General features: G+C 44.0%; 1 protein-coding gene across 14 annotated transcripts in view; it reads right to left on the minus strand.

The window, feature by feature from the left end:
• Positions 1 to 23,102, minus strand: part of BIN1 (bridging integrator 1) — an 87,821-nt gene that overhangs the window by 37,789 nt on the left and 26,930 nt on the right. For 7 of the 14 annotated variants that reach the window (XM_051786935.1, XM_051786940.1, XM_051786947.1 and 4 more), the window contains exons 2-7: positions 16,719 to 16,799; positions 12,974 to 13,028; positions 12,477 to 12,571; positions 10,534 to 10,629; positions 5,930 to 6,037; positions 3,274 to 3,366 (exon numbers count right to left, since the gene is read on the minus strand). In XM_051786935.1, the coding sequence (XP_051642895.1) occupies positions 3,274 to 3,366; positions 5,930 to 6,037; positions 10,534 to 10,629; positions 12,477 to 12,571; positions 12,974 to 13,028; positions 16,719 to 16,799 (528 nt within the window). The remainder of the gene's footprint in view (positions 1 to 3,273; positions 3,367 to 5,929; positions 6,038 to 10,533; positions 10,630 to 12,476; positions 12,572 to 12,973; positions 13,029 to 16,718; positions 16,800 to 23,102) is intronic. The other 7 variants (XM_051786946.1, XM_051786937.1, XM_051786938.1 and 4 more) reach the window with 1 other exon arrangement.

The raw sequence follows: 23,102 nt of genomic DNA on the forward strand, positions 1-23,102 counted from the left end.
GAACCTAGAAAGCAATGCGTGAATATTGTGACATCCCGAGGCAAAGGCAAAATCAGCAACAGGCAACGTTCACTCTAGAGTAGTTGTAGGAATCAGGGATCCATCCAGTGCCTGTGGCTCAGCTACTGCTCTTATTCCCAGGTCTAGCACTGAATTAATTCTTCAGTCCTTTGTTAGTCCAGGGATTTTCTCACCAGTGGGATTTACTTTGCTTGGAAGCAGGAGTCCTGGCACTTGACAGCCCTCACTGGTTCCAGCTAGAGCCGAAGACAGAGACAACCTGGTCACAAGGCCTGCTAGAGGACAAGCCGGCTCATGCAGTAAGGTGGGGAAAGGCAGACACAGGTTTCAGAGCAGAGCCCATTGCTACCATAGCCGTGCATTTTCTGTTTCAGCTGCCACCCTTGCCAACCTGATGGAAAACTGAGGCCAGAACGAGATAATGCCCAGGTCCCCAAAATACAATCTCAGAAAATCTTTCTCTCCTCTCCCTGCCTGAAGGGGGAAGGTTTGAGCAGAAGCTGGACAACACAAATGCTTTCCTGACCTTCCACCTAGCCAACGCTCAGAGTGCCAAGCACCACCAGTTCAGTTGTGATGGAGGGCGGGGGAGGAATTATTCCACAGCTTCTCTTACTACCATGCATGTCAGCTCTCACGAGTGTCTGGCTATGTCCAGCCTAGTGCTTTCAGACCATCTAGTGACCATTCCTCTTCAGAGACTATGCTGTGAACTGTGGTAATTAAGCACTGCTCAGTAAATAGTTTAGATATCCATGAGGCAGGATTAAGGAGGAGAGCTGGGAGCCTCCCTAGCCCCACAAATCTCAGCCAGACTCAGCTCTCAGAAGGGCAGCACAGCCCAGGACTCAACTTACTGACTTTCTCCTACAGACAGAGATATTTTTCTGTTATCATTGCAGCACCAAGGACGTTGCTTTTTAGATTCAGCATGTCAATGGAGCTTAGTCAAAAGGCAAGAATTTGCTGTTCTAAGCCATTTTCCCCTTTGTTTCAAAAAGTACAGTCACTAAAATTTCTAAGTGGGAGCATGCAATAGCAACTCCCCCAGGAGACTTCACAAAAAAACCCCACTGTTGTTTTTGTTAGTATCTGCTAAAGTCCTAAAGAGGGAGGGACTTTGCTTCATAGTAGAAATAACAGATCTCACTGACCCCATTTTAGCACAGAGGTTGTAAAATTATCGGGCAAGAAGAGACAGCAACACAGCTGCTGGTAAAAGGAAAGACTTTTTTTTTAGTCTTAACATTCTGAAGCTTCTCAGTAAATGGAGCATCATCAGCCCTCCCAGTTTTATCAAGAGCTTAATGAGATTTAGGGCTGTCATTAACACCTTCAGTCTTGAAGTCACGCAAATGTAAAGACTGCCTGTTCATGTTTGGGAAGGCAAGCTGGAAAAACCTACAGGTTCAGAATACCAGCTAACCTTCTTTATTGAGGAGGTTTTTTGTGGGTTTTTGTTTGGTTTGGGTTTGGGTTTTGTCTGGGGGTTTTTTCTTAGTTTCCAATAAAAATAAAAATTAAAATAAAGAGAAAAAAAAAACAAAAAACAACCCTGAATACTCACACAAGTAGAAACAAAAAATTAAGGTGGGCAATAGTATTAGCTCAAGAATGAAAGTGGAAAAAACTTCGAGGACTTAAATTGATTTGAGAGTATCTGTGGTCACTGAAAATATTAAAGTTGTGTATTAGGAGATTAACACCCCCACACCACAGTGGGTGGAAAGATTACACAGTCCCTTGCATATGCTTTAGGACAAAGTCACGTACAGCGAAATTTTCAGATGACTCTTGGTACCCTGTCTAAGATCCGAGTGCATGGATGAGGGGGCACTTGTAGGTACTGGGCAATCTGTGAGTAGTGGCATTACTCTCACTGACTCCAGCCAGTCTGAGAAGACAAAAAATGCCCAAGAGCTGTTTTATTTATATATTTATTTGTGGCTTGAGAAACTTCCCATACCTGCTTTCTAGTCCTCCAGAAATACCACCAGTCAAACAGACCAATCAAGAACCACAACTGTGCAGACAGATCCCATCTGGGCCAGAAGAGGCACGGGAAAAGCCCCTGGCAGCTTGCCATCTCTCCTCCCTTCAGTCAAGAATGAATACATATTTCCTCCCTTTGCTCTACATCTTAAGCAGGGTTGTTAACAGCTCATCTTCCTCCAGGCTTTACTGACATGGTAATCTAGTTTTTTCCCTGATCTGCAGTCATAAACTGACTGTGAAAAACCCAGGTGCTTCTTAAGGTGAGAACAATTCAGTGTTTCTAAACTGAATTAATTCGCTGACAAGGAATGTGAAGACATAGGAACATTCAAATGAGAACAGATGAGCTCACCAGGAACTTGTGAGCAGGTAACTGGCACTCTCCCAGTCTGGGTAATGATTTACTATCCCTTGCTCATTGAAAGCCTCTTCTCACTGACTTCTGTCAACTCCCTCTTATCCCTGAAAGTGTTCCAAGGGAAACACTGAGGGAGATTTCATCAGGAAGTCACACTTCTATGGAAGTACGATTGAAATTTTATTTCCTGCAGTTTCTCTGAGCTGCTCTCATGTCCCTCAAAACACTATAACTTAAATTCTGACAGATGATGCGACGATGACCTCAACCTAGAACTGTTCAAATACATCACATAGGGTGCAACTTGCCTGATCTGGGCCCACCTCTTCTCCTACAGATTTTGAAACCCTGGATCTGGAAATGGCTCTTTTAAACCACAAGAGCCAGGACAGTGCCCATTTGGGAAACCTGGACTTTACCACAGGAGAATGTTGCAACCTAACTCAGCAGCCACAGAAATTGTAATGTTATTTCTTTCCAGCTTTACTGAACAACATGACTGCATAAGTCAATTTTCCAGTGTTTCCTCTTTTTCTTTTTTTGAAACACGAACAATAAAAATTGACTGCTTCTTTTAGAGGAAAAAGAAAGCAATAATTGGATGAACTGTACTGCATCATCTTCTGTCTCAGCATTATTCCATAGCCTTTCTTCCTCCACATTTCATTTTAGGGGGAGGAAACAGTAGTCCAGTATTAACACACCTGACTAGAAATCAATCAGGCAGGCACAGATTCACTCACTGGTCAGCAACTTCCATGTGTCCATGTGGCTCAGGAGCACCAAGGACACGTAACAGAGGAGACTAGAGTGAACGTTGCCTGGAGATTACTTGCATGGTACAATCTAGAGCCCAAAATAGCGCATGCAGGGTTAGAGCCAGGTAGATCAGCAGTCACCTGATTTCGGAGCAGATTAGTTTGTGCAACGAGGTGAGCTTGTAGCTTCCCTTGACACCACTGAGGCGCAGCTTTCTCAAGCAGCGAAACAGGCTGGGGGGAGGGAGCATGTTTGAGTGAAAAAAAGAACAAAAATAAACAGAGAACAAGAGAGACACAAACATATATCTTTTAGGATAAAAAAATTAAAATCACAACAGAGAGTGTATTTAGAGGCTGGGTCAAACCAGTATCACCAAAGCAAGAGAAAAAAACAAACATCCTGGGACCGATCAGTTATGAATCCTTTGAAGCATGCCAAGTTTAGCAGTAATTAATGCTCCCGTGTGGGCTGGATACTGCAGACCAGCCAGGCAGCTGTAAGAGCAACAAATACAGTTGTTAGTGACCTAGCACACAGACAACCCTACTCCAAGGCATGGCTGTGAAGTTGGAGCTCCTTGAAGAGAGGTCAGGATTAATTAACCATCATTATTATTTGCATGCAACAGCTGAAAGTCCATAGTGCTTTATTTTAATGGTAGGATGTAAGTTTAGCAATAAGAGGCAGGGGTCCTGGGTGGGAAAAGAACATCCATATATTAGAAAAGAGAGACCACATAGTGCCAAAAAGTATAGTATTGCTATTTCTGTTACTATACCATGAAACCTCAATCAAGTCAGTTCCCACTTGTATGCTGTGTCAGAAACATGATTTCTCTTTCCTAGGGGCCTGTCATCATATTCCAAAGAAATTTACAATGGAACAACCCTACTTCAAAGGTCACACAAGCAAACTGCAGGCACAGGAACAGAGAGGTGAACTACCTACACCAGCCAAGTGCACGCTGAGCCCTGGCTGTTGCCCACAGCCCGACAGAGCTGCACGACTGCAAATGTCAGACCATACATATATAACTCTCTGGGACTTAGTGCTCCCATCTTTGCAGGATCAGGACAGTGCAACGTGTCACATATTATCTTGTGCATGAGCTTATGGCCTAAAGCACAGAGATCTGATCTGATCCAGTGCACATTTTGGCTCACAAGAAGAGTCAAATCAAGTACTAAGAGACTTGCACAGGATGAATCAGGAACAGAGCACCAACTCCTAAATCTCAAGAACTTCACTCTTCAAACTGCACTTTTTTTCATACTTGTTATATCAACTTAGGTGAGCTTTGGGGGCAACAGCAAGTGCAGCAATGATGAAGGCAGCCAGCCCCTAGTGCAGAGCACTAGGTACCAACCTGAGTGGATCAATTCCAACAAAAACCATTTCCACTGCAGCAAAGATCTCACAGGCATGCACCAATAAAAATAACACACCCCATGGAAATTCTGGTCTTACAAACACAGTGAATTAGTGCTTTGAACTGAAGGCACAACCAGCTGGGCCTCATGCCTTGCATACAGAACGTAGACTTGCTTTGCCACACAAATGATACAAAGACACCTGGGCCATCAACCTCTCTCCCCTTTTGTCTGTCAAGGTTAATCACAGTGCATGCACTGGGTGTGTAGATGACTGAAGAACTGCATCTTAACAATAAAAGTATTGTGGCCACTAGATGCACATCTTTCACTCAGGGGAGAGATGCATCTTAATTTCTTCCATGCAGGAAAAACACCAGCATCTCTCACATAAGCCCATATTACCCCTACCAGAAATAACTCTAAGCAAAGGATGACAACTCTTGTCAGCCTGTAAAAGATACAAATCTTTCCTGCACTGCTTCTACCCTGAAGAGTCCCAATGTGCCATGGCCCACACTGAAGAGAATTAAAGATGTCTCCCCAGCACTGGACTATTCTGTTGTGTCAAAAACTGTCCTGTGGAGTGAAGCACATGGATTCAAATAACTTGGGGTACAGGAGTAATCCACAGCTCATTTTCTGGGCAGTATTCAAACCATGTACCTACTCTAGAACAAAGTTAGCACTACGATTTTTTTTCAGCTTCATTAAAAAAAAAGTAAACTTTATTTTTAATTAAAATAAATTTCATTAAAAATAAAATCCTTCACTCGAGTGTTGGGCATGCTCTGCAGTAAACCCTGTATCAAGCTATTCACAGGCATAAAAGAAACGTGACAGCCATATTTATTATCCAGTAATTGTGACCAACAGACAACATAACACATTCAACAACTGTGCATAGAGTGCACTTCCATCAACAAACTTGAAATTCACACTCCTAAGGGTCTCTGTCCTAGGATATCAGAGGACTTCACAAACACAATCCACCTCAAGCAACACTCAAACACTACTCTAAGATGGGGAGAGAGTCCCAAGAAGTAGGCAAACTGGAAAATTTTTCAGGGGCATTGCAAGGTTTTGCTTCCCCAAGAGATGCATAGGCTTTTGAGCCAGAGGTTACTGGTCCTGTAGCATGGGAGTAAGCACATGCATTTAGCCACCAAGAGATGCAGACTGATGATGGTGGGTCTGAACCAACCCAGCAGAGACTATCCTGTCTTCTAGGAGAACTAAACAAATGAGAAGGAAATACCTAGCAAAACCTCACCAGTTCACAACACCGCAATGATCTTAAAGGTCCTTTCCAATGTAATTGATTCCATGAAAACACAGTGAAGAGGTACAGGTGCACTTAAAAGCTGCTCAGTAAGCAAATGCAAAATGATAGGATGGCTGCATATCCTCCTGTTTGCTTTACCTTTGCGATTTTGGTTTCATCCTTCTTCTTTGCAGTTTGCAGGGCTTCAAAGTGGTGTCTGGCACTGTCATAATCCACAAGCTTCCTTCCTCGCTTTGCTATACGAGACTAAAAAAGAAGGAGAAAAGAGTCATGTCAATCTTCTCCAGCAGCCAAAATTGCAAAACCTCTCAGGAAAACAACCCTCCTCTTCACCCAGTTTTCAGAGCACCCCATGCTCTGCCCACACAAGGACACTCACTGGATCCTCCATACAGGCTGCCCAGAGAAGCGGCCATGGGAGCCACCTGTGACAACCACCACTCTAGAGGGAGCTCCTCAGGAGGCAAGCAGACAAAGCCAGGGAAGGTAAAGGGATCCAACCAACAGGCCCCACCTCTGGTTGACATTAATGTTTTCAGAACTGTAGCTCCATTGTTTCCTAAGCCCCACTGCTTCATCATTTTCAGGGCTTCCTGGGGGCTGCAGCCAGTCTCTAACCAGTTCACTAGTTTGTGTGGAAGCTTACAAGTTTAAGTTCAACAAAAGAAGGCGTTTTCATTGTGAGCACAGCAAAAGCATTCATCCATATGCTCAGGATATGCCTAGGACAGCCCTTTGGACCTTGTGACAGGAGCTGCAGACAGAAGTGACTGCAGCCACGGGCAGTGGTCTGCTGTCAGTCACTACTGAGCAAGGGTAGCGTGAGGGAAAACCTGCAGCACTGTATAACCAACAGGCAAGACACACCAAAGCTGTAACAAACACAAGGGTTTGTTGTGAGACTGTGTACCAGACTCAGACTCAGGAACGGAATCCTGACAAATCCACGGTTGCAAATCCAGGATAGAAAGGCAGACCTTTGGCATGATCCTCTCTTACCCTTCATCATCTGAGGTGCCTCAGGCTCTCTCTTCCAGCAGAGATGCACTATTTTGAGGCTCTGGTCCACTGGGCTGCCCTATTTCAGGAATTATCCATCCCCTCAGATCCTTGCCTCCCACACTATCTGCAAACACCCCAGACTATCTGGGTTGGAGCACAGGTCTTCCCAGCCTGACCCTAACCCCCAGCAGCTCAGACAGCCTGGACAAGCGTCTGTGATCCGCAGTCTAGAGATAGGCTGGAGAACAGAGTGAAAAGGCATGGCAAAGAGCCAGGAAGGCTTCTAATTAACCACATCACCCAGGGACATAGAAAGTGCAGAATGAGGAATCAGCATTTGGATTTACTCGCAAAAGCAGAATCCCCCTCTCTACTGTGCTTGGCAGGGAGGTAGGGTTTCGTGTCCCCAGGCTCCCACAGATAAGCTGCAAAACTGCACTCTGGGCTCATCGCTCTGCCAGACCAGCTGGGACCAGTTCGCACGTCTCCCACACATGCTCCTATGAACTTCCAGCAAATGCTGGTGCAGCTCTGTGTGAGTCACAGCAGATCTGCAGGATCTCAGCCACACACACACCCAAACTAATTTTTAAATGTTCAGCTAAATCCGAGAGGAATCACGAAGGAGCTGAGCCACCCCACAGCTGAGGTCACTATAAGACATCTCCCAGACATCATGTTGCCAGCCAGGAGACAGGGTATTGCAGGGGGCTCCAGCAGAATGACAATCTCTGAGATGCTAGTTAATGTATCTTGTGAACGCACCAGATAAAACACACGGCCCAATCTGGGATTTGAGGTATGATTTTTCCCCCAGGTCAGACTGGTAGAGATAGCTGGAGTTTTCCCCACCTCTAACAAAGTAGCCACTTCTAGGTTTTCCTGCTACCCCACCAGGCAGTTTGATTCAATGTCACCCATCTCTCAAACAAGGTCACTCCTCCCTGTTTTTGCAGCTCCTGATCTTCTAACACCCACCCTCATGTTTCCAGTACATGGAAATGCTGCAAAGTACAAACACAGTGTGTGTGAGCCCTCCTGGAGTAACCACTGTCCACACCACTGCCTGTGATGGCAGTAATAGGATTTAGCCCAGTCCTGGAAGGCTACAGGAATTCCTTGTATGGCTCTAGGACAACTGAAGGTACCCACCACTAAATGCATGTAATAGCTGAACTCCAACAGAGTTTACTACTTTGCAACAAATCTATCTTAATTTGAGCCTCCTTAAAAAAAAAAAAAAAAAAGAGAGAGAGAAAAAAGGAGAAAGAAAAACAAAGCCAAACCACACCCTCCTTTACTGATTTCATTTTAAAACTAATAGGACACCAGTTTCAGAGCAAGACAGAAAATTGCCAACTCCACAGCTATTCAGAACTTGGGCGACAGTTTATCTTCCCTGAGCTCACTGCAGAGACTTATACTCTTATTGCACATTCTGCAAAATCAACGAAAAACTCAGAAATATTAAAGATTATGCAAGAATCCTACTCTAAGAGGTACAGACAGTGACCTGCAAAAAAAGGATAAAGTACTTTTTGTATTCCCTTTTGCCAAGTTAGAGAAAATAGATAGGCTTTGTTCAGGGGTGAACAACCAACATTGGACAAATTATTCTCTTTAACATACAAAATCCCTTGCTAAAGGAATACTATGTTTTCACATTCCTGCTGTGCATCCCTTTGCAAGTCCAAAAAAATTCAAGGGAATTTTTCCAACCCCTCAAGTGAAGACAAATTCAGAATAAGTTAGCATTTAACAAAAAATAATGCATGCATGATCTAATTCATCACATATTTTGAAATAATAGAAAACAGGCCTTCACATAACTAAAATAAAATCATCTTCTCTCCAAAAATCATCTTTTGTTATCACAATAATGTCAGAATTCCAGGAAAAACAGAAAATTTTATTTTGTGGAAAACAAAAACCAGAAAACTATTACTACAACAACAAAAAGCAACTCAAATATTGTGTAAACTACATAAGACTGGGTGTTTTTTTCTGCCAACCTCAAGAACTCTAATTCCTTCTGTGAAGCCAAACTACACATCTGTACAAGCGTAGAAACCTTCAACAACTGCATTTCTAGGAGTTTCTACCAGTTGAAGAAAATATACTTGATCTGAACACTTCTCAGTGCTCTGGAGTAAGGAACGTGATGCATCCAGGTGAATGACCAATAAAAATATACTGACCTTTTTAAATTCATACCACTGGAAGTCCATTTGAAAGAAATAGCCAACTCTTGTGAAATATATCCATATTTTATTGTAAAAACCAACATAAAACCAAGTTCTCACTCGTTTCAGGAAGGGAAGCAGAGGTGAGTAGTGCTCTCTCTAAAACATTACTCGAATTGTGCATAAAGTTGCTTTTAGGCAATAATATAAAATTTTCCTCTTCTAGAGCATCATCTGAAGACTGAGAAGAATATTAGTAATAAACACCTTTGTGGCCCATTCAGAAGTCACAAAGTATCCATAGGAATTCAGTACCTAACACCTTGAGTTTTGGTGGAATTTGAGTGGTCCCAAGTCTTGTGCTCCTCTTAAAATCCCACCGTAAAACCTCAGAAGAACCCCATCAGATTTAAGAAACGATGAAGATACTCAACATGGGAAACATGACACTATGAGGTGACCCAGTGCACAGCCAATGAGGCTGGTAAAACGTGATTTGGACCAAAACAGTGCCAAAGTCTGAGCCTACAGCAAGCCCCAAATAAACCCTCCTGCTTAGGAAGCAGCGCACAAGGCTCTGCAGTGCTAACTGAGGCACATGGCATCACCCTACATGGAGTGATCAGCTCTACAGCCTGCAGTGGGTGGAAAGCAGCAGCAAGCCTCTTCGCCCTTCCCCACTTCAGACTTCCAGGGTCAGAAGAGGCTGGAAAAATGAAGCAAAAACAAGGAGTCCCAGGAGACAAGGACACTGCTGTTCAGGGCTCATTTTACAAGCCTGTGACCTGCCCCCCTTTGATACAGCACGATCCTCCTGAAGCAACAAATATTGACAAAAGTTTTAGGAGACATGTGGTGGAGAAAGGGTTGTTTTCACTGGAAAGTATCCAACCTGATATTTCCATATGGTGATATCATTACTAGTGCTTCCATATGGTGAAGACATTTCCTGCACAATCCTGAAAACGAATGGAGAGGAGCAAACTGGGGGGGAAGGGAAGGTCACAGGACTTCATTCAAACCCAGGTCCTTGGATACAGTCTCTCCCAAAAAGATATCCAGCGTTCCCCTTTCCCTGAAAAAAGCTGTTTATACACACAGCAGGACTTCAAGGACTCACAGAAATCTGCCTTCCACACCAGTCTCTACTTGTAAAGTACATTTGCCACCAACTTCTTCCTCAATGTTTTTGTGCTTACAAGGAAGTTAAAAGACAAAAGGACTAAAAAGAGAGGTTGAGAATTTCTGAGCTATTGCTGACACTGCCCCCCTGCATTCTGATGCAATGAGGAATTTGATGGATCCCCCTGTTTCACACTTATGTTTTCTCTTCAGCATCTTTCCCCTGGATTCTTCACTCTCATTTTAAGCCCAAAAGTAGAACAAAACATTTTCACATAATCCAGAGCTGCAAGCATCTTGGCTGCTCTCAAAGAAAACCTTGGAGTAGCATAGCACACACATCCTTCCTAAAGAAGATGGGGATGCAAGAAATTGATCTTTTGAGGTTTTATCTGCTGTTAATCTCTAGATGAAAAGATTTAAAAAGAATCTTACTTTAATATCTGGAAATTGGCCAAGGTATGTATCCATGGTCAGAAGTGCTTGATCCACCAGCTTCTGATGGAAATCTGTCCATAGGAGATCATTGTTCTGAAAAACAAAGGTAATGAGCTAACTTTTAAGAACACAAGGCTCCACATTTCTATTTTTTTCTCTGTGAATGCTACAGTCAACAATCTCAGTTCCCCAGAGCTCTTAAGAAATAGCAATTTCTTTGAAAAACTAAGGAACAGAGTAGTTAGTTGAAAACAGAGATCTTGGCAGAAATGTACAAAGCCTGATGCTGCTAATTCAGGTGACCTCTCCAAGAACAAAGTGCCTTTGAAGACCTGTCTTTCCTCCTGCAATGTTAGACCAAGTCCTTACAATGGAAGGGAAGATGAATGTCAGGCGGGCTTTACCTCCTTCTCCCTGCAGCCACAAAAATGGGACACCTGACACCTCGAGGCACCATTTTCTGCTTTTCATTACAAAACAGCTTTCTGGAGGATCATGAACAATAACAGAAAGCTATTCTAGCAGTCTTCAGCCCTCACACCACCTGCATCCACAGCCCAACAGAGGTCACAGCCAAGACTTGTATCCTGAACTGTATCCTTGACCTGATCTCAGGCACAGTAATTTGCTATCAACACTTTGAATTAGGTGAAAATCACCCCTCTCTCCTGTTTTTTCACTTGAACAATGGGTTTTGGCTAAAACATTCAGGAAAAGCTACCACTTTATGGTTTTTATTGGCAGGAATAACACTTCTCTCTCACCTGTCTTTTCACAAGAGGAATATAAACAAGGCGTTAAAGGGGGAGGTGGAGGGCTGGAAATATTCCTGCAGACTCAAAGAGTAGCTACACTGAGTTCTCAGGACTGCTCCCTCTGACCTCTCTGGCTCAAATTTTCTGAAGGGTCAGTCTTCCAGGAGGCACCACAGCAGCTCAGGAAGAAACAAGGCCAACAGAGAATGTGAAGCCAAACCAGCTGAAATGCAACTCCATTATTTACTGCAAGAGTACTTCCTAATGCAAAGTTTCCATGCTAATGCAAGAATTGACCTGGAAATGTTCAGGTTTTGTTTGATTTATCTGCTTTGAAGTCATTATTTCCTGGGCAAGATGCAGATGTTATTTCAGGTGAGACCTTCTGCAGGGAAAAGAAGGGGAAGGAAAGAATCCTTCTCCTGCTCTCTTGTCTATTCCTTCACCACTGCTCTGATGCCACAGACAGCTGCAAATAAGCCCAATCCTGCAGCTTCATGGCAAATGGATCTACAGAGCTGAACTGCCACAGCTGCTGCTCAGCAGAACAGCTGAGTAAAATAGCAGAGGGTGCCTGCCTCCAGCTGGACCCACCACATGCACATGCCAAGGGGGATCCAAGCTGTCAAATGTCAGGTTGTGCCCTAAGCTCCACAAAACACACCTGGGCAAGTTGGATGAGCATCACCTCACCAAGGGATGAGAAGAACAGCAGGTTGGGGTGACACATGGCTCAGCCAAACAAGGAAGCAACTGAAATAAGGCAGCTGGTGGTACTGCCATGACTGAGAGGTTGTTGCAGCTACACAATGGCTACACCATGCTTTGGCCACAGATTTATCTTCTTCTGTCTCTTGCACAGAGCATAAGCAATACATCCAGTTAACTCTATTGACTCTTTTGTCATCCTCTGTCCCTGTTTAGCCACTTTTAGCAGAACAAACAGCTCTTGGGCATAAGCATACCACTCTGTGTAGCATAAAAGCATCTGGGGACAGTGTCCTACACAGACAAAAATACAGGCCATATCCTTTCAGCCTTCCTTTCTTCCCAATGCTGAGTTTGTCTCCAGTTCTTCTGCAAAATCACATGCCTGAAGAAATATGGTGCACAGACATGGCTTTCAAAACTCATCTCTACTGACAGAGCAAGTTTGGACATCCCCACATCCTGGACAAGTCTTACCTCTGCTATTTTATTTGTGTCATCTCTTCCAGGCCAATCTGGCTCATAAACTTCCTGCAAACACTCTGTCAGCTTCTTGGAGGCCTCGTGCATAGCTAGGAAAGAAGAGGGAACTGTTCAGAAAAAGAAGAAAAGTATACATTCCTCACAGTTTAACCCTCATCCTGAGGAATGGAGACACAGGAGATTTACTAAATGTCTGACCCTTGATAACACAGAGATAGAAGGTAACCAGAGGGAGAAAGGAATGAAGGATGCAGTTGCATCAAACCCTTTGTGCTTGTCCTCCCCTAGCAGAACATAATAAAGTCTATCTACTAAGACAGCACAACCCCATTCCATCCCAGCTGAAGGATTCAGAAAAATCCATCACCAGACAAGGCTGACCTTTCCTACAACTCACACCTGAGGAACACAAGGAAGGGGGTGGCTGCAGAAACCTCACTGTGTAGGTAAGCACTAGAGGGGAAACAATCCTCTGCTTATGCAGACCTTACCTTTCACGGAGGCCAAGTAAGTTCGGAGGTCCTTCTGCAGCCTTGTGCCTTCGGACTGTGAACATAAGGGGAAGATCATCAGTTATTCTCTCATATAAAGACAGCATAAAAAAGAGGAGTCAAGGATTTCTAAAGAAATTTAAAGAAAACTGATCTTGCAGATGGGCTATACCCCAGTCCCATGACCAGATGAAACACAAATGTTAACAGGAAGACCACACAGTCCTCTGACTTGGCAAGCCCACAACCAGAGGCCTGCAGGCATGTTTCGCCAACAATACAACAAGGTACTGAGTAACCTCATGTGGGCAAATCTGTGATTTACTCTTCCCAGCAGAGCCAGCTTTAATGTCTTGGTTTCATACAGAGAACTAGAAAGTGTTCTGAGGGCAACAACTAGTTTATGTGCCAAGGGCTAGTGGGTCCATGCAACAAATGGAACTGAAGGGAGTCTGTAGGATACAGAAGAGAGATGCAATTGATTTAATTTGTACTGGTTTTGAAGCAGTTTAGCTCACTACTTTTTCCTGCCACACTGAAAAACAAAACCCCTGTGTGCAAAGTGGTTACAAGGGACGTGTGACCAACCCAAACATCGTGTCTGAATTGTTCTGTGCAGCAGGACTTGCAAATACAGTTAATCATCTTTAGCTTTACTGTGGAAGTGGCCTGCCAGCAGCAGATCTCACTCACTAGAAAACAAAGGATTGAAACCAGAAGCTAGGCTGAATTTTAACAGTTTGAGCCTTCAGATGACACAGCTGAGTGTAGCACAGGAACTCAGATTAGAAAGGGTCACAGAGACTTTTACATCAAGTTGATTCAGGCACGCACACATACATGAAGTCCTTATACAACTGCTGTCCTGCACTAGGACAAGCATAGTCAGGCTCACCTCCCCTCTACCTTGCCATATGTCATCAGCAGTGGGGCAAAGAAGTACTCCCAAACCCAGACAGTAACATTATAGACAGAAATTAACAGAAAAGCAAGGCTTGAGAAGTTGACTAATACCACCACAGAGCATGTCAGCAAGGGAAGTAGTAAACATTGAGGACACCTGTGCAGGCAACCTATGGACTATGCAAGAAGTACAGAAAAGAATTTGAGAGACACAGATCTCTGTTATAAAAGGATTTCTCTTAACCTGTGGGATCTCACTGGTTCTCTTAACCTGTGGGATTTCACTGGATCCTCACTATCCTCCCAAATTATCTGTAAAAACAAGAATGCAGAAAAGCGACCACCTCACCTCAGAGCCAGTCTTTTCCTCCTCTTTCCCAGTTCGTGTCCCACTGGAAGGGCCCCCAGCATAATGAATTTTGACAGCTGAAGACAAGTCCAGAGATGGGAAGCTCACAGGACATCTCCAATAGCTGCCTAAGAGCTACCGTCTCCAAGAGCAGATGTTTCCCATCAGCCCTCCCCACCACTCAGGCACCTCTTGTCTCAATTGAGCTCATGCTGTCATCCTTTGTGCTCTCAGTGCAGCTGCACTCTCCAAGCAGAGGCTAAATCTGCCCAGCTGTTAAAGTGGCAGTGATAGCACAGCTTTGTGGGGAAATCCATCTGCTTCCAACAGCATGGCCCAATTTGTTTTCCATGCCTCGAAAGTTCTGGACGAGTTCATTGGATGGTTTACTGCCATCAACAAAGGAAATGAGGGATGAGAAAGAGCTGACTAGTTTTACAAACGAAAGTCTCATAGTCTGGAAAAGCAGTGGGAACCAACACAAACTGAGTACAAGAGGAGAGGAATTATGATCACATTTGCTGCAAAAGTCCTAGAAGTTCTTAAAACACAGAGCAAATAAATGTTGAGCTGTTTGCTGACTTAAGGTGAATGTGGAAACCTGGGCACATCAAGACTTTCCTAATAATGCAATCAGAAAGAGATGCCAGAGTAATCGAAGAGCACACACACAGAGGAACATCAGGAGAGCAGAGATGTTCTGTCACCAGCGTGCAGCAAAAGATCGGCTTTCCTCCAGACTTACATTTCACACTGCAGCAGACTTTTTAATGAAAGGCCATAGAAATCTCATGGATAACTATACTACACAGACCTCTTATACACGTAAAAATAAAAACAGGTATGTATCTATGCACACATAGCTGAATTTTTTTCCCTAATCTGCTTAGTATGATAACAACTCCTCAGCCCTGCATATCCTAACAATCCAGCTAACTCACATTTATGGATTTCCCCGTAAAAAAAGGTATAGTTTGCATTTATTTTAGTAATAAGGAAATTGAGGGCCAAAGCAAAATGAACAGATCCCAAGCAGCAAATGCAGAGCATTGTCTTCAGCTTTTTTGATAAATTATTTGGGGAATTGAGTTCATGGTCTGCCCCTGCAAGATGGGAAAAGAAATTCAGATGTAAGGGGTACAAGAGAATGCTTCTTTAACAGGCTTCTTAGTGCACCACTGGAACTCATGGCTTTGGAAATTGAAAAACCATCCCAGACAGTCACATCTTAAAGTTTAGATTTGAGGGTTTTAGTACTCCTCCTTTAAAAAGGCTATTTCCTTATTGCTGATACTTAAAAATGATACAAGAAAAAGTCACATCTGGTAATCCCATGTTGTCAGAAAGAAGCCAAAATGTATTCCACTGTGTACAACAGAATATCATTGCTGGACATGCTATAGACATGTTGCGTGAACTTCTGGAGCAACAGCTACTATTGCTGCCAAGAGAATGAGCATTAGTCTCCAGGAATCTGCAGTCAGCTCTGGTTAGACATAAGTTAAAGTCAGACTGAAGGATTTTCATTATATTCAGCTGTGGCAAATCTCTTCTCAGCTGGTTTTGTGACACATAACCACATCTGTTGAGTCTTAACAGACACAATGCAGCTGCCACTGACAGCTCCAGAAAAAGGTACTAAATGTGTCAGGGCACAAAGAGGATAAAAGATTTTTTTCAGCACCACCTGAGCTATGGTGTGGCACAGATTTCCTGCCATGAAACAGAAGCAATACTTCCCCTAACAGCAAGGACCAGGGTGCAAACCCCCGAGGTAACTGGTGTTTTCCTCTCCTCTGGGTGGCTGAAGGCTCTAGATAAAAAAAATTAATAAAAACTAAAACAAAACACACCCAGTTGAAGATAGAAACCTACTGCTGTTGAAGTAGGAGGGTGGGGGGGGGAAATTGCTACACTGTTAAAATATTTCTGTGCACTAAAATATAGGGATGAGGCAGACACGTGGAAGATTAATGACTCAGGCCTGACACGGTGATTGTGCAAGTATGGGGAGGAAGTCAGATTTAGGTCTTAGCCATGAAAGGATGTTCCCTTTTCACCATTGGCTTTCTTTGTCTCTTCTGCTCTTCACTTAGGAAACTGAAACTGCCTTGTTCCATTTAATTTTTTATTTCTAATCTGTTTCCCATCCCATCCATCTTTCAGAGACACAGTGTTGCTCTTATATCTCTGCTTCCAACCAAGCAGGAAAAATTACATTACAGAGCAATTGCTAACTGAAGGAAGTGTTCTGGTTCAGCTATTTCTTTTCTAAACTTGAGTCTAGAACAAGTATTTTTCAGCTTACACTCTCACTGACTCCACTGGAAGTCACTGTGTAATTTCTCATAAGTGAACAGCTATGAGTTGTGGGTCACTTCAGTAGGCTTATGTCATCATTTAATTTAATGGACTTGAATTGCATATTGCAGCAGATGACTGGAAGCTAATACTGAAACCCAGGGTGCAATTACATATCACCAATTATCTTACCAGCTGTTTGTTGAAGTTCTGCACACACTGTTCAAACTGCTCATCTTTTGTTTCATCTGCTTTACCAAGCTTCTGAAGGACCTGTAGGAAGAGAGAAGATATGGAACTTCAAACTCAGACACAGCAAAGCAAAGAAACAATTGCAGTTTTTGCTCCTGAGGCTGACAGAAGGAAAGTTAAAAAGTCCCCTTTATTGTTGCACTCAGAATTTCTGGAACATTTTTCCACATTGTCAAAGTTTGAAAACAGATTTACAGATGAGTCAGGAAGAACTCAAACCTCTTATACTCTGCTGTATGTACTGAAGAGCGTGACTGAGGCTTGTGCTTCACTGGTCTAATGCTTTTTGCAGACAAGACAACTGCAATCCAGTTGTTTATCTCCTGATCCAGCAAGAAACCAACCACATCCCTAAAATGCCTTGTCTTGTGCGGTTACACTTATTCTGATTTAACACTAGTCTCTGGTCCAGACAGGGTGGGGTTTTGCTCCCAGAACGACTGGAGTGCCATCAAACACAGAAAACTGCATAGAGATCTCCTCAGAGAGAGAAGGTGGCTGGAGCAGTGGAAGTCCCAACTTCTTTCCACCTTTCTCAGTAGGCACATGCTTGACAGGAGCTGGCTGCTGTGAGCAACTGGGACCTTACACCATGAATCTATGTGACACTCAGTTTAAGTGTCACATCAGAGTGTCAGCAGCCAGTCTTGCTCCTTTCACCACCTCCCTGCTAAGCACAGCTCCCCACAGCCTGAAAAAAATCCTTATCGGACTCCTTCTCTTATCACCCTTCTCTCTTAATCCCCTCTCCAGGGGGTTAAGTGGATCACTCCCAAGCTTTGAACAAAAAAGCACTTCATATTCTGAGCAGGCAGGTAGGTCCCTTGCAAAAAGGCTCGGCAAACCCTAGCTGTGGAAGAGGGCAGCAGCTCTTTGTCATGCCCCAAGCAACTCCAGCTGCAGGGATACTGAGATGTAAACTATAACTGGTTGAGATCAATTACATCATCTTTGTTAATAAAAAATAAAACATGACCATGCAAAAAAACCCAAAACAAACCAAACCAAACAAACAAACAAAAAAAGGCACCTTGTCTCGCAGGGCCACTTAAAACCAGAGAAAAGCCCACCTAGTCCTCAGTCACAGGAGGTTTTGGGGGAAAGGGTACTGAGGGAGCACCTCAAAATAGCCCTGCTGTAAAGGGCATGATTGCCATAGAGACAGAAAGCACTGGAAAGCTGCAGTCTCTTTCTCTGCTGAGCATACCAGTAGCAGTCCTTTACTCACAGACCCCAGCCATCATGTTCAGCTTCTTTTGGGAAAAAGGGGATTAAGATCGAAAAAGCAAATGCCTGTCACTGACCTCAGGTCTACAGGTAGGCCACCATTAAGTGCCCCCAGAAGAGCCACTCTGAGGAATTGCCAGGTAACACGACAGCAACCCAAACCAGCTTCCTCCATCTGCCTTTGCTACTTGTGGATCTTTGCAGAAAACATAAAGAGAATTTTTCCCCTGCAGGGCAGAGATCAGACTTTCATGATTGGTCCCCAAAGCGGAATTGAAAAGGACTATGCAACAGGATGTAGAATAGAATATTTTCTGTTTGAAGGGACCTACAACAGCGTTGATTGAACTAGCAGAGTCCTGTACACCAGACACTGGCGTCTCCTGTGTTCATTCAATCCAGCAAAGGGGAGCACATCCCACAGCAACACTTCTGCTGAGGCTGCACATTTCTCTCCCATGCCAGCAGGAGAGAAGGATTCTGTATGGCCTCGTCTTTCCCATCAGGTGGTATGAGGAACCTCTTCCAGAAAGAATGTTGCTTAAAAGCCCTGTGTTCAGCTCTACTCCCCCAGGCTACCAGATGCACGGAGCAGGGATTTCCCACCTGCTGGGTGACTTTCTAGATATCCAAAGAGCCAGCATACCAATAGCACCCACCACCAATAACAATACAGTAGGCAAGCTGTAAACTCCAAAGCAGAATGATGTTCCCAATGTGCAGATCAATAGAATTACTGGGCATATAAAGGAGCTTTTTATGGGGCAATGCATCTGCCTGGCTAATCAGGAGATGTGATGCTTTCAGGCCTGGAGAGGAGGAAAGGAGACCTTTTAACTGGGAGGAATCTGGAGTATGCCACTAGGGTCAAAGGTTTAGAACAGTCTCAGAGCTTCCTGGTGTAAAACACAGAGCAGCACTCTAAGACTATTCATTGCAGCTTCCCACGTGTCCAATGAGTTAATCTGCAATTCCATTGCCCCCTGGGGGACATGCACACTGAATCTGGGGTTATCTGGCCAGCTGGGAAGATCTTGTTCCACTGTGCTGAGGTGCTCTGCACAATTCCTGCAAAACGCTGGGCACTGGAAAGGGCTCTAACTCACAGCCTATCTCTAAGGAAAAAGCTCCTGCTACAAAGTGATGGAGCTGCTTTGAATGAGGAGAGAGTAGGCAAGAAGAAATCCTGCATGATTCCACAATGACAAGGGGAGGGTAAAAGAGAGGATTCGGTGATGTCAGCAGAGGAACAAGTCAAGAAAAACAAAACTGGTTACAACAGAGAGGCTGTGAGAAGTGAATCCCTGGCTACACAAAAAACCAAACTGTTCTCGCTTCCTACACTATTCCCCATCTGGTAGATGAAGTCTTGTGCCCTATGCCTCCTGGCCCTATAGGCGAGTCCCAGCCATACAGCCCCCTGATCCCTTTACCTGCTATGACACAGCAGAGACACAACAGCCCTGGGCTGCAGCAGGGCAGGGGTTATCTTCTCATAATGCTTTCCCTCAAAACCAGATCTGCCCCACACAGACAGCCCAGAGGTCAAACCCTAAGTCATCTGAGCAGCATAAAATGATGGCGCCACAGTGCTGCATCCCCCCAAGCCTACTCCCAGCTCTCTCATCAGAGAGCTGTCCTGGCAAGTCAAACTAACAAATCCCTCTGGACTCACTGAACTAGCCAGGGATGGAGCAGATGGCCCTGGGTGTGCTGCTGATTGCAGACATGTCTGTGCTCACTGCTAATAACCCGTGAGCTCACAGGACAACTCCCCTCCCCAGGCTGGTACGTGCCGTCATAGGTCAGGCTATTCCGGGTGAGCCACGGCTGCTCCCTCCTCTCCCCTGCGACAGTTTTTAATCCTCCAGCTCACTGCAAAGCCAGATAAAGTTCGCATGGAAACTTCAGGCTCTTTGATAGCTATTAATGGAGCAGATTTACCAGGGTAGGAGACAGGAGTCCACTGCAGCTCCCAAATCTCAGGGCAGATCAGAGATGGTGTGATCTGTCAGCTGCTGTCTGGAGGCAAACCACACCAGGCGGCTAGAATGGATCTGGCATTTAAAAGATTAAGCGGCAACCATGGCTAGGTTCCTTTGTCTGCCCTTGACCTGAGAAGTCCTGGCCCTGAATAAGGATAGGGACCATTTCAAGATGGTGCAAGCCTCCCCAAGGAGGGAACACTTTGTATGAATCCCACAAAAAAACTTGTGGAATGGATTTCAGAGGGGGCTCTAGCTGTGTGTTTCAGTCTTGCTTCACTATGGTTTCACTATGACAGGATGGGGCTGTCTCCCCAGCCAGTGTTTTTGGCCTCAGGCACCAGACATCATTTCCAGTGTTGCTCAGAAATCAGGTCTCTTCTAACAATTATAGCTAGACCTGCAGATGCTCTGCATATCTCATAAACTAAGACCAATAGGCCAGCTACTGCAGCATCTCCAGAGCCAAATTCCACCCTTGGAGACTCAGTTTTCCCCACATTTGAATAAAATCAACGAGGATAGTCAGAGTTTGACTGAAGCTTTTTTCAAAAGCAGCTAAAGATCCTAGAAGGCAAGATGCCATTAAGAGATAAGGAAATTATCACTTTCCTCTCATATCACTGATGTCTTTGTAATCTGTTGTTGTGGGCAGAACTACTATCAGTAAGCTTGGATTGCTATACTTTGAGAAGTAACAGAGAAGAAGAGAAAGGGAAATATGGAAATCCTCATACCAGAGACGTGGCATTTTGCTAGCAATAGTCAGAGAAGTAAAGGCGTGACATAGCCTTTAAAAACAGCAGCTCTTCCCAGAAAAATGGAAAAGTTGCTTTGGAATTTGCAAAAAGTTTGCAACCAAGTTGCAGGTTCTCTTCAGAGGTAAGACCATTAGATTCATAGGATGCTTGAGCACTACCTAAATACCACAGCTTTGTAGGACTCAAAAGGAAGCATCTTATCTGGCTGTATCCAGCTGTCTACAGGAGGAAACATTCCTGAATGACAAAGCCCCACAATGATTAGCATAGGGCCTCCAGTGCTTTGCTTTGAGCACTGGGCATGAGGACAATGAAGATCTGGAGATCAGCCCTGTGACCATCAAAGTGTCTGATGTAGAGCAACAATCACCATTAAGGACAAACACTTGCTGGCAGTGCATCATCAAGAAGCATCAGACTAAAATGCAGCTCTGCTTTGCTCAAAAAAGCAACTGTTACAGTTTCATATTTATGCTTTCTAATAAGGAAATATATACCAGCTGCTTAATAAATCCACAGTTCTCAGTCAGCACCTTTCCTCACTCCCTCCTGAAATATCAATGCCACAACACAAAAAAAGTCCTGAAAATCCAAATATTTTCAACAGGCCCCATGTAGACTCATTATGTGAACTAATAACCTAATAAACCTCTACTTTTCATGGCATATGGATCACCCAGAGCAAAGACCAGTTTAGAGAATGCAAGTGATGTGTAGGAAGACAAAAAAAAAAAGTATTTATTTTGTGGATCCCAAACAAAGCTAAATCTGCCTCTGAAACATCTGAACTTAGGGTGGTCCAGCCCTCATGATAGGGGAGTCATTAAGCCCACAGCCAGAGAACTTCAAGACTGCAGGTCCACACCTTACTCCCTACTGTATCAGAGATAGACTGCAGTCACATCTTACTGATATGGGCCCAGTGCCCATAAATCACTCATCTCCTGACCTCTCCACCCCTCATCAGCAACACCTCTGACTTTTACTGTATCTGCCAACTCCTGTGGATAATCTCCAAGTGCCAATTGGGCACAGAGCCAGTAACTACTGTGACTAATTCTGAATTGCAATAAACTGGCAAGTGCCAATGGGTCAACTAGAAACAGAACAAATAAATCTTTGATCTCAGGCTGCTGCCTATTATTCCATGGAAGACATACTCGGAAGAGGAGAAGAAAATAGTGCTCAAGTCAGATGGAAAGCACAAAGCCACATAACTTAATAAGTTACAAACAAAGGAAGTTTCATAAGCTTTTTTAAGCCTCATTTCTTCTGTGCCCAGATGAAATGTGACTTGCCCAATGAAGTAGATTTGTGCTCATGGAATAATCTCGTTTTTGCATTCAGATTTGTGGAGAAAAGCAAGAGCAGCAGTGAGAGTCTGCTCCCCCTCCGACCCTCCCAGGGAGGGGGCCACGTCCTCCTGCCCTCCACGCTTGACTCTAGGCTGGTTTTGGGGACAGCCTAGCTTTCCTCATGCAAGCTTAACACAATTAAGTCTTTCTTTGAAACAATTGGACAAAGGAAGATGGGGGTGGAGAGGAAGTAACTCCAAACATATTAACGCTTCATTTTAAATTGAGGAAATTATTCCCATGGCTGAGCAAGCACCAAGACCCTCAGATCACTGAAAGATGGGAAAGGGCAATGTCATACTTGATGCAGACAGAGTAGTTCTTGTTTGCTTCTTACTTGCTAACAAGGTTCAATAGATCCCACAGAGACAGGACATTGCCTCCGTTACTTAACTAAGAGTTGGGAAATGAGGATTCAATACAGCATTTTGTTAGACTTCCTGAATGACCTGGAAAAGTCGTGTCCAATGTCACATCCATCCAGCTGTAAAGAGGAGTGTTTGTTCAGCATGTCACAGAGTCACCAAATTTATCCCTGGCATCTCCAGCTGTCAAATGGGAGGGAGAGGAAAAAAGAGACGAGATGAGATGACCATCTTGAGTACTCAGCTCAAGACACACTGAGTTTGATTTTCCCAGGTTTCTCAACTAAAGTGAGTTTGCATGCTTAGCCATATCATAAACCCAGCTTCACTAGGGAAGAACCCCCCAAATAACTAAAAATATAATTTTCTGTTCATATCCCCCAAAAATATGCTAACAGTGAAGAATTTAAATCATTAGGATAGATTGCATGAAGATCCTTTGCTAATGAAAGACTAAGACATGAACCACAAGTGTAATTTAAGCCAGACTGATCCCACTCTACACAGGGGACGGAACTTGTAAGGTCCTTCCAAAGCTATTCTTCCCAAAATCCAAAGATGACAGCTATGGAGGATAGCTTTGTCCCTGAACAAATACTCTCCACAAAAAGACCTCATTCCTTCCTTCATA

This window comes from Manacus candei, unplaced genomic scaffold (assembly GCF_025592945.1).
Source record: "Manacus candei isolate 608988 ecotype Guabito, Panama unplaced genomic scaffold, ASM2559294v1 h1tg000023l, whole genome shotgun sequence".
Classification (NCBI taxonomy): domain Eukaryota; kingdom Metazoa; phylum Chordata; class Aves; order Passeriformes; family Pipridae; genus Manacus; species Manacus candei.